Raw genomic sequence first — 12,564 nt, forward strand, 5'->3', positions numbered from 1 at the left:
GGCAGAAGGAGGAGACACCTGCCAGATGAGCACTCCTCCTCTTCCTCCCTTTTACAAACAGACAGATCTTGACGTAAAAAAAGTAATCACAGTGGAAAATAAGAGCACTTAAAATCAGCCATCTAATAGCCAGTCAGACCCATTTTTTGGAGGAGATCCTCCTCATGTACCACAGGCGGATGTACCACTATGAATAATGTAAAAGGAAGGGGTGGAGGACACTGGGCGTGAGCGCAGGCATGGCAAAAAAACAGGGGTAGTTCCTCCCCCTCCTTCCCTTCACCACCCCTCTTCTCTTTCCATTCTCCTCCCCTCCCCGTGTTCACCCAACCCCCTAGCTGCCGGCTGCACTGCAGAAGGTCAGTGGGAGAAGGAGAGGAGAGAGGCAGAGGGAAACGCAGGGGTGGGGTGCGTGGATGTACAGGAACATGCCGACAGGAGAGCGTGCGGACGAGCGATGACAGCCATGCTGAGCCCAAAGATCAGACAGACCAGGAGAGGTAGGTTCACTCTCTCTGCCTTCACATGGACGGAGATACATCACGTCACATCTCACAGGGACTGTGGTGAGAGTTTTAGATGATGGATTAGTAGATGCACTAACTCCTTATGACACTGCATCGCACTTTTACTATAACAAACAATTGCTCCTATACTTATGGTTTTCTAATACCCATGGAGAAGCACTTTTTCTCCCCTCCATCTGTTTGGCTCACATTTCTGAATGAAACAGGCGATCTGCCCACACAGGGAACCTCTCGCGTACATTAGCATTTTACTACAGCTGGTTGATGCCGTCGGTGTGAATTCTATTAGGAGGCGTGAGTAGCATCTCTAGTTTCATCACTGCAGCGCTAGGCACTATCAGGCTGCCGTCAGCTGCCGCTGAAGCTGCAGCCATGTGGCATGTGTGTGTCTTTGTGGATGGATACATTAATATGTGTGTGAGAGTGTGCGTCTGTCTCCCATTTCTTTTTTGGCACCAATAGAAAACTACAATTATCTAACTGGATCTGATAAGATGACATGAATAGTTCCCAGGAATGGCAGAGCGATGTTTAAATCCTCTGGAGTGGCACAGAACTGGTTGCAAAGTCAGTTAAATCTGTAGTCTGACCTAAACAAGGGGTTTTATAGACAAAATCCCTCGTTTCCTAGCATAAAGGTCAAAAATGCATTTTTATGAATCAAGGAAGGTAGTCTAGGGAAGAATATTTCGTATAATCTAAGGAGCTGACACTACCTCACATCCTCGCTGCACATCTGAGACAGTGAAAATGAAAGAGATTATAGCGACTGTGTGAGCCCCGCGTGGGAAACATTCTCTGCATACCGTCTGTAAATTACTGCTTCACTGCTGACAGCATCACATTTGTTGCATGGAGTATCGCACAGACGCATATCACAAGTTGAGCTAAGGTCACAGTAGGTCGAGAAGGGACGGGGCACCAACCAGCGTGGTGGCGACGCTGTGGATGATTAGGCTGCTTGTACTGGTAAGTCAAAGAAGACACTCATAATATAAATTAACGATGTGTCAAGCATGTATTGATCATTCCTGGCTCCTGAATTCATGACGGCAGAAGGTCAAGCTATGAAAACCATACAGCGTAAAAAAAAAAAATCCTAAAAAAACAGTAATATTCCAGCAGCTGGGGCGCCAAAATAATACCATAAAATAACAGAAAATAACTTTCTCATAAAAATATGGTTATTTTCAGTAATGACAATACAGTTTGTTGCCCTAATTTTCCATGGGATTTTGCCTTTTTCAAGTGCTTTTAAACATTAAATTAGAAACATTTTAACGTGATTAAACAATGAAATTACCTATAAACAAGGTCAATGAATGCGGCAATATGAATACTAATACTTAAAAGTACAGAAATATACAGTTAACAGTTGGTTTAAATAATAATGGATTGCATTTATATAGCGCTTTTCGAGACCCTCAAAGCACTTTACAATTCCACTATTCATTCACTCTCACATTAACACAGTGGTGGAGGCAGCTACAGTCGTAGCCAGAGCTGCCCTGGGACAGACTGACAGAGGCGAGGCTGCCATAGCGCACCATCGGCCCCTCTGGCCATCACCAGTAGGTGGTAGGTGAAGTGCCCAAGGACACAACGACCGAGAGAGTCCGAGCCAGGGCTCTAACCGGCAACCTTCTGATTACAAGGCAAACTGCCAACTCTTGAGCCACAATCGCCCTAAATAACAATGATAATATTATTAATATCTAAATATGCATATGTACAGACAAATACATTTAAAAAACAAGAAAATTATGTTTTATTACATTTACAGTGATTTTACGTTAATTTACATTTGAAATGTAAAATCACAGTCTATTTATGTGAATTTAATGATATTCTAGAAAAACAGTACAAAACTGTAAAATACACAGTAAAATACTTTTATATTGCAATTTTTTTTTACAGTGTAGCCTGTATGTAAAAGATGGCTGTGAAGTCACCCGTTGCTTTGTGATTTCTGTTTTTCTGAACATTTCAGTTGGCACTGTTTTGTTTTTTGGACGGCAGGTTAGAGATGGGGATTACCGTACGCTCGTTTCATTACAGCACTGTTTTAACTTCTTACTTATTTTAACTGAATAAGATGAATTGCAAACAAACTGTCCTTATCGTGTCAACTTTAAGTCTTAATATAACATAAACTAATTGCATTATATTAAAAAAATAACCTTTTCTCTTGCACAATGGACACAAAGAAAGGAAAAGTCAAAGTCAACTTTATTGTCAGTTCTAAAATATGTGGAATGTGGCATACACAATTGAAATGTCATTTCCGTCTGACCAAAAGTCTGCAGCTAGACTGAATCAAAAATAAAACAGTTATAAGAATATGAGTTATACATGTGAAAAGAAATATTTAGTATCAAAGTATAAATATTAATTTCACAGGATAAAGTTGTGATCGGAAGGCCTCCAGTGACCTTTCTCCACGATGGAACGATTTTACAATTTACATCTTTAATGACCCCAAAAAAACAAGAGTTGGTGGCACAAGCTTAAATCCAGCTGGAATCTCTCCAGTCCACTCTATAAAGACCAAATATAAGATAAGATAAGATAAGATAAGATAAGATAAGATAAGATAAGATAAGATAACCTTTATTAGTCCCACACGTGGGAAATTTGTTTTGTCACAGCAGGAAGTGGACAGTGCAAAAGTTATGAGGCAAAAATTAGGATACAATAAGAATAAATACAGTACACAACTGTACAGAATAGAATAAAATACAATACTATATACAGTAGAATAAAATAAAATAAATATACAATAAGATAAAAATAGAATACAAATGCTATATACAACTGAGTAAAAATACAACGATGACAGAAAAGATTATTGCACTTAGTGTTATTGCACATGTGTGGATGTGTGTGTTTGATCAGTTCAAGTCTTTATTGTGGAGTCTGACAGCAGTGGGGAGGAAAGACCTGCAAAATCTCTCCGTATGTTTTGGTGTGTCAGTCTACAGAACATGTCTAGTTCTGTTGCTGGACATATTTACATGGGAGTCTATTGGGACTGACTCCACTTTTGGAGCCAACCTCAACTACCCATTTGAGGAAATTGCCATTTCCACATTGGCTTCATTTTCTAACCTTAGAGAGGTTTCTACTTGACGTGAACAACCATATGCTGTGTACAAGAAGTCTTGACAATGTCCCTGGTACAGTGTCCATTTTGGTTTTAGAGCTAATGGAGGTAGTTGCCCTTGTAACAAATTGGAGGGTAAATGACAGCATGTCACCCAGATCCTAGAGGGCCTTGTGTTTTTGCAGATATTGAAGACGTAACACAATGTTCAGTCTGGCTGTTACACACTGCTCTTCAGATGCTTCTGCTTCTTATTTAGCAAACAGACAAACCGTATCAGATTTATCTTTCTATCAAGGAAGCAAATAAAGGTAAATTTCCATCATGTCTAAACTACAGACTTGATATTATTTACCTTTTAGCTTCTATCTAACTGTTGGCTTTTAGCAATAACTGTGTCAGCCACTAACACATTAAAACTGTAACAGGGTTGTGGTTACAATGGTTGGCAACAGAAATAGTAGCAGATTTAATTGCCCACATATCAGCTGCGTCTTTTTGATCTGTGTTACCTTGGTTTTGTGATCAAAGTGCTCCAATGTAGCAACACCCTGACATAACGCCTGTCAAAGAAACATGAACGAACACCCCCACAACTACATGCTGTGAGCAAGACTGTGGAGGAAAAATTCACACACATAACGTACATGTAGAGACGATAACGCGCACCCACCAGTGCAGATCACGTCCACCCCACTGCAGTTTTAACATAACAGGCTGTATATTATTTGCAGCCCCCACCCAAGAAATGCTACCACACACACACACACACATAACAGCTAACGCATTAATCAGCAGTGATAGGCTAACGTATTGATGCACCTGTAACTCCCTGTGCTGTTTTTTTCGCAAGCCATAAATCACTGGACAAAAACCAGATTAATGAAATTGGATTCTTCCAACATGCCAATGTTTGTTCTTGCGTGCATGTGATTTAGCCATCAGTGTAGTGCTACCAAGCTACTCTGGAGCACTCGCCTGGCCATGCTAATGGATCCACTCCTCTCTGATGTGCATAACAGCCTTATATCAATTTCCCACTGGTGATAAATATACAGCTCCAAACTGTATAAAGTGACATCACAGGCAGTGTGCGCGTTCAGGCATGTGTGCGAGGCATCATGTGTCTTCATGTGTCAGACCACTTGTGCTTTGTTTTACGTTTGTTGACAACCATTTGTTCACATGGTGGCATTAGTTCCATATGTGCCACTGCTGAGTCCAGGACAGGGCACTCCATCGCTGCTATTTTGAGGGCTGCATGAATTTCAGTCTCTGTGAGTTTGTCTATTTCTGTGGCTGAACAATCAGCATCACCGTTCTCATGTTTATACACGAGCAAACTGAATGAAGCTACATCCTCACATGGTTTTGCTTTGTGGAGTCCTCTGTCCTGTAAAGCCTTCTTTAAGGCTCAGTTCACACAAATTAGCAAACATATGCACTTATCTGCCATGTTTATACTGCGGCTTTATCTTCCACATAATACAATGGTGAATAAAACATTTTAACAATGAGCAGTAGTCCTAAAAATTTCATCAATACTGGTGAAGTTATAAAAATCCACTGTTAACATGCCACTGTGAAGCAGTGAACATTATGTAAATTACTGGCCAAAGTAGGAATGTCATGATACCAGAAATTTAATAGTCAGTACAAATATCAGTCCTTTGTAAACATTTTAGCATGTAGAAAATAACTGATTTACAACGGCAGTGCTAAATGTCTCAATACATAAATAATAATAAGTAGTAACGTGTATTTCAGGACAACAATGCAAAGTACTTCCTTACATGATTCCTTAGCATGTAAGGATAGACTAAAATTCACAGAAGAGTTGCAGCTAGGGTTGCAAACTTCCTAACTATCACATAAGAGACACTCTGGTGTGCCAGAAACACAGTGCACAGCTAGCTGGGCATAGTGTAAATATGCACTGTATGTTCATAATCAATACCTCATCTAAAACAATAAATGACAGAAATCACATGGGCAAAAAAGAAAAATGATCAAACAAAATACTGTAAATACAGGTTTACTTAGTTTATTAAGCAGACCAAATGGCACCGTATTTTTATGACTCACATATTACTCCTCACATCAGTTGTCACTGGACACAAGCACTCATCTGATATAATTGCGGTCAAATCAGATTTGGTATTTGTAAGAGTGCCAACTTTTGGTCAGAAAGTGACGTTGCAGGTAACAATCAATAAACGGGACATTTTAGTTAATATAAGGGATGCACCAGTTTTGCTCATTATACTGCATGTCCTGGCTAAAACAGGACAATTGGCAACCCTAACTGCAGCCTTGGGGATGCCTGCGGTGCTAAATAAAACAAGTACTGTTTCCTTTTTTGAATGTTGGTATCGTAAGTATCAGTCCTCATGACATTACTGGGCCAAAGCACTTTGAAAGAGGAAGGAGTTTCAGTAGTAGCATTACTAATATCTAATAGTAATCATAGTAACCTCGTTTTATTTGACATGAACCAAAGGAAAGGTTCCACATCAGTTTGTAGCTGATGGCTGCTAGTGGACAATCCTGGCTTAAAAAAAAACTTCTAATGTATTTACATCCCTGTACTTGTTTGACTTGAAGTCGCTAATGTTAGTTGCTAGTGCTAGAGGCTTGTTGACGTAGAAGCTACTCACTGGGCTAGTAGGTAAACTAATGTAGCTGCTGAGCTAAAAGCTAACACAACTGTAATCTAAGAACATGCTAGAAGTAGTCAGTCACAGCTTTCTGTGCTTTAATTTTTAAGCTAGCTGACTTAGCTATCATTTAGTCAGCTTGTTTCTGGGGCTTTGAATGGTAAGTTTGGTCAAAAGGCACATTTGTACAACTAATTAGTCTTGAAAAGCACAAAGCATATAGCTAATAAGATACAACAGCTTTCTACATTTTAGACTCTTGATTGTAACTCAGGGGTGTAGTGTACTGGACAGATAAATATAATTATTGGTAAATAGCACAAAAAATATGTTTTTTAAAGTGATCTACAGTATATGGCCTTTTTTTTTTTTTTTAACAATTTCCTTTTAACCAGCTTCAATTTTCATGATATCGTAACTGGATATGTAGCCAATCCATCAGGTATTCCTTGATATACATACAATTATTCCGTGACAGTGAAATAACATGATGCATTCTCTCAGTTACATAAGTTATCATCAGAGAAGTCATGATGGACAATAATGGGTATATTGTACTGCACAAAGTCATCCATGATGATGAGCCCTTGCAATTTGACTCAGCGCTTCCATAACCACACTGAATTGCAGTGATTGTGTATAAAGTGCACTTTTACAGCAAAATGGCCTTTTTTCCTTCATTGTAGTTGATAGTTGTAGAAGTGACCACAGACCAGCTCCACCCAAACCAAGGAACGTCTGAATCACTCTGAATAGAAGGTCCAAATTGGCACAGTGGGTAGTTGTGCTTGATACGCACACACACACACACATGCACACACACACAAATCAAAAATCAGTTGTGAGTCAGGCGTGAATCATCGCCCTGCGTATGTTCCATCGAGTCCATGATCCAGGAAGCTTATGTGTTGAACAGTGGTCCTCTTTTATGGGAGCAGTGGCAGGTTGAGGAGCGATGGAAAGGCAAGAGGGACGGGATGTGGTGCGAAAAAGGAGAGGTGTTAAAAAGAACAGGGAAGGTGAGTGACACAACTGCAATACAACTGCAATACAACTGCAATTTGTTAGTTGTAGCGATGATCCCAGTCAGGGTAAGACTGATCTGTTTACACCGCTGATGCTGCACACATGAGACACTTCACCATGTCGAAATATCCAGATGATCTGTGCAGGGGTTGTGCTATCACATTTGTGTAGTCAAGGCAACACTGGACAACCAAAACATCAAAGAATAGAGACAGCTAAGGAAAGCATAGCTTAGGATTCAAAAAACAAATCTAAGAAAACTAGAGATCTACAAAGTAAAATGATATAAGAGAGATTCAAGTTATGCTTCTTCTGCTAAATATTAACTGGTTAGAGAAAAAGCCAGCTGCAGAAAAGTCTTTTGTTCAAAACAATAACAGATAACCCTATGCTTTGCAGTGCTTCAAATTGACTTCTCATGAAAAATGAAAATAATTTTACATGTAAAAGATTATATGCAGCCAATTAAAGTTTAGCTGTAATTCAAAAATGAGTTACCGTGCCAGTTTGATAACAAAACTGTCCTTTAAATGCATGTGCGCTGGGTGCTCTCAGAGCAACAGAGCTTTGATTCAAAAGACGAGAAGAATTAGAGCGAGTCAAAGTACGAGAAATGGAGGGTGTCGGGCAGAGGAGTGAAAATAAAGAGCCAGGGGAGACGGGAACTGTTAGCAGTGAAAAAGAAATAAAGCCAATCTAGAGGAGAGAGGTAAAACATAAAGAGAGGGGAGTCTGCTGATATTAAAGCTTTTTAAAATATGTTTAATTACTTTAAAATGATTCAAAATGAACTCAACAGCAGAATGTGGAGAAATAAAGAGTCTGACCAAATGTCAAAGTTGTCTTGCATAACGTTGCAGAAATATTGACCCATAACAAGCAGCTAGTCCCAACCAGACCCTTGTAATCTGTCTTCGTAGCTTAAGAGGTGATAATGAGTCCATGGGTAGCACTGCCCACACTGCATATGATGAGCTCGTGTTATTAATGGCAGCCAAAGGAGACGGCTCTTTGTAAAAAAGGTATTCATTTTTATGTTTAACTAGCAACGCTGCCTCTATCCTGCACAGTAAGTTGTGGGTCGGTACTGACAGACTGAATGCATCTGATTCCTTCTTTTGCAAGAGCAACTGTCTAAACAGAGATGTGGAAAAAGAGTGTTCCATGTATAAAATCATGAAACAAAGGAAAACGTCACTTCATATTAAAATGGAAAATGGGAAAATGTTACTTAGTTAGTGGCTCTGGTTCTACTGAGCCCTCAGATTCACTCCCCATCCCTAAACTGGTTATCTTTCCTCATGAGTCATGTGTCAATGTGACCATATAAATAAATCCCAATTAGAGGCACTCTCCATGACTTCAAGAGTCTTTTGAAAGAAAACCATCTAGAGCAACACGTGAATTCATGCCAATCTTTAGTGTTTTGGAAAAAACTGAAGTCATAGGGGATTACAGTCACCTGACCAGAAGGCTTACCTTACTTTACTCTACAATAGTGGAGTATACCACTACCAAAGCATTCTAGTAATGAGCTGCTCTCCCTTGTGGGTTGCTGTTAATAGACTGTATATTATTATCTTACATATTATACCTTTAAACATGCCCCGAGCAGCAGCCCAAACACTAGCACCACGATGCAGTACTCTGTATCTGCCGCCAGTGTTTTCCAACTATCTGCACAAACATTCAGAATAAAGGAGCAAGCTAACAATGAAAAGCTGGATTAAACAAAAGGGGTAATATGACACCACTCTTTGTTGAAACCAGGGAACATGAATAATGCTTGGTCACTGGCAAAAAGGCTAAATGGCACAATTATAATGAAAGCCACACACTGAAGCAAATTTCAAACCATATTCAGCAAATTTGAAACTGAATCCAACCAAGTTAAAGTCACAGCTGCACTAGCAAATTATTCTTGCAGTTTAGGCAGCATTTGTGTGCTCTCTAAAACCTTCTTATTAAAGAATGCAGACAGGACAGCATTAGACACAGAGTGGAAAAAAGATACCACTTTAAGGTAAGATATTACTGAATATATATTACTGATATATATTAAAGAGGTTTCCACAGCAAGCCTGGACCCAGTTTGCATAAAAAAATAGTGGGCCACACCACGTCTGTCAGCATCAACAGGCTTTTCAGGGTGTCAAAACAGGCTGTGATGTGCAATAAAAATGATATGAGCCATGTTCGTTAAGCTCAATGTATAGGCTGAAGGTAAAGATGTGGGACAATAAAAAAGAATAAAAATTGATTTTTTTTCCCCTTCCATGCCTCAGTGCCATCGATTCCATGTATACGTGTGTGTGTGTGTCTGAGGTATGTGTGGGCAAAGAACACACACCAGCAGGGAGGATGTCAGCAGAATTGATTGCTCTAAATAATACATGATCATCAAATAGCCTTTCACTAGTTTGCCCCAGGTTTATTTATCTGTGCCAAACCTTTTTGTGTGTAAAAATAATGTATCCTTTAACGTCTGATGAAAACACACATCTCAGTGTAGACATAAAACTTATGTCTACAGAGGTTTTATTTAAATGTCAGTGCAATAACTACAAAAATGACATTATTTAACCGCTGATGTCATACCAGGAAAATCTGAGTACCTCGGTAGCTATAAAGCTGCCACACACTCCCTTTTAAAACCCATCTTTGACTTGAGCTCAGGTTACACACGTTTATTGAGGATCATTCAGTCAGCCAGTCAGTCCCATGTGGTCCTATTATCTGAGCTCAAAAGCCTCAGCTATTCTGCTGGGTTGTACCTCTGCACAATAAGTCTATTCCAAGGACCTCTGAAATTGAAGGGGGGGTACCCCTGTCACCCGAGGCTATGCATGGTGTGTGTCTGTGTGGGTGTGTGTGTGTTTTTCCCCTTAGTTTTTGTGTCTGCTGCCTCTCTGCAGTCCCATTCCCTTTTATGTGGAGCAGCCTGGGTTAAAAGGCTGTCATGACTAAAGCCCCTGGTAGAGCACTATGTGCATTCAGGATAAAAAAAAAAGAGGGACAGCATACACCTACTAGAACGCAAACAATAAGATGGTAAATAAATCAAAACAAACAATATCCTTTGCTTTCAGCTGCTTGTGTATAAGCCTAAAAAATATGCTGTGTGTTGTGTATGTGTCATCAGCCAGGTCAAAGAGCATGGTGATGAGCGAGGTGTCACGAGGATCGTGCCGCCCAGCCTCCCCGAGCCTCCACGAGGGGGCTCTGAAGGCGGGGTGGCTGAAGAAGCAGCGCAGCATCATGAAGAACTGGCAGCTGCGCTGGTTCGTGCTGCGCTCGGACCAGCTCTACTTCTACAAAGACGAGGAAGAAACCAAACCGCAGGTAATATTTCAGCCACGTTCACACACAACAGAAAACAGTCAGAGGGTGGCGAAATTAAAAGCTGGAGCACTGCTCTTTGGCCGGCGTGATTATATTTACATAATGAGGTGCAGCTTCCTTTTGGAGGACGGGACAGCTGAGTCATGCAGCTCAAACATATGGAGTTTAATGTGCAGCTGAATACATGAGAAACCTTCATGTAAATGATTTGATCTGAAGCTTTTCAAATCTGATGTTCAGTCTGAGTGTCTGAGTGAGGGAAGGGAAAAAACTAATTTAGGTCTTTCAAATCAAAGCACGAGCAGCTCACGTGGCAGAGCAGATTGCCCATTAATTAAAGAAACTCTTGTTGATCCCTAAGTACTCTCGAGCAAGCCCTGTTTTCCTCTGACGTCATCTCTGTAAACGACTTTGTTCCCAAACATTTTTCTGTATCATTGGAACTGATTGCAGTTTTGCCAAACAGCACGTTGAGCCATTACTTCAAGAAAAAATTATCCTAATTTCCATCTGTGAGAAATCTGCTTGTTTTAAGTCACTCTACAGTTGAGCACTGGACTTAAACCCACCTTAAACATGCATTCATTCCATTTATTGGCTACTTGGGGGCAATAGAGAGGTTTATGAAGTAAACAGGCCTTGGCCAGAACTCATAGTTATGATATTCAGATATTTTGTAAGAAAATTCTCTCATAAAATGAGATAAGATACAATTCACTAGCTGGGCCCACATCCTCATTTTAAGTTTGACAGCATTTTAGTAGATAAAGGTGAATGGCTTGGATGTGAACTGAGCTGCGGTTTGTGGAAGGCCTCAAACCTGGGCCTAGCAGATCCCCATGTACTAAATAGAAGTGAAGAAGTTAAAGAATTGAAAAGGGGAGGGAGGATGGGGCACGTAAACGAGAATTAACAGCTTGTAGAAGTGGGGGAACATATATAGATAAGATCTGGAAGGAGCATGTTTGGAGGTGTGGTCCCACTCGTGAAATTCAGATACTTTAGGTATGTTCCAGTTCATAGACTGCATCCTTTAGAGGCCGCACTTGAAGGCCGATTACGTCACAGCCAGGTGACGAAGGCTGTCCCAATTCGAAGGCTGCTCCAAATGCAGCCAACACATGCGTCCTTCATTTCTCCGAATTTGAAGGATGGGTTGAGTGTATTCTTCATGGCCCAACCTATCCCATAATTCATAGCGCGGCCCAGCCAATTCCAGTTTCCAACAATGGCGGCAGCTACTTAGTTTTAATGTTACTCTTTCTGGGTCACAAAATAAACTTTTAAGATATTTTCAGGCAAGAATGTAGCTGTGTAAATTTCAAATAACTGCTCGATTTATGAAGACATCACATATATAAGTGCTCCAACGTTTTTGGAGATGTCTGTTACCCACATATGTGGGTAACATTATATGTGGCTCAGTATTTCATTTTCAGATTTTTAACATTTCTTTAGGGGTGGGAAAAATGCAACATATAACAACATATATCAATATCACTTCTTCTTGAGCACCTTATGCAGCTGCACTAGGCAGATACTGCCACTACAAATGATTACATTTGAATAAAGCAATGAATATAAAGCAATAAACTAACAGCAATAAATCAAAGACACACTGAAGATACGCAGAAAAAACATTTATCCCTATTTTTCCCTAAAAACTTGAACAATGACTAATAAAAGTGCAGAGTGCAATAAGGCACATTCTTAAAGCTTATATTTATCCAATATTATTATTTATATTTGCTAAACACCTCATTTTTTTACATTTACATGCAAGTAAGTAACAAATTCCAATTCTGCCTCCTCATGGTTCTCATAGTTAAAAACATCAAGGCTTGGAGCTAATTATGTACAATGAGTGACCGCTGCCAACAGTAATACTGCATGTGCTTTATTGCTGTCA

The 12,564-nt window shown here is 39.9% G+C and overlaps 1 protein-coding gene across 2 annotated transcripts in view; it reads left to right on the forward strand.

Moving 5' to 3' along the window:
- Positions 1-283: 283 nt before the first annotated feature.
- arhgap22b (Rho GTPase activating protein 22b) overlaps positions 284-12,564 on the forward strand; it is a 34,926-nt gene continuing 22,645 nt past the window's right edge. The window contains exons 1-2 of one of the 2 annotated variants that reach the window (XM_084938177.1): positions 284-500; positions 10,456-10,655. In XM_084938177.1, the coding sequence (XP_084794303.1) occupies positions 458-500; positions 10,456-10,655 (243 nt within the window). In that variant the 5' untranslated portion in view covers positions 284-457. Of the gene's footprint in view, positions 501-6,880; positions 7,307-10,455; positions 10,656-12,564 lie in introns of those variants that run through there. The other variant, XM_084938176.1, reaches the window with a different exon arrangement.

Source organism: Perissodus microlepis, chromosome 8 (assembly GCF_051167445.1).
Source record: "Perissodus microlepis isolate ML-2025 ecotype Zambia chromosome 8, ASM5116744v1, whole genome shotgun sequence".
In the NCBI taxonomy this organism is placed as follows: domain Eukaryota; kingdom Metazoa; phylum Chordata; class Actinopteri; order Cichliformes; family Cichlidae; genus Perissodus; species Perissodus microlepis.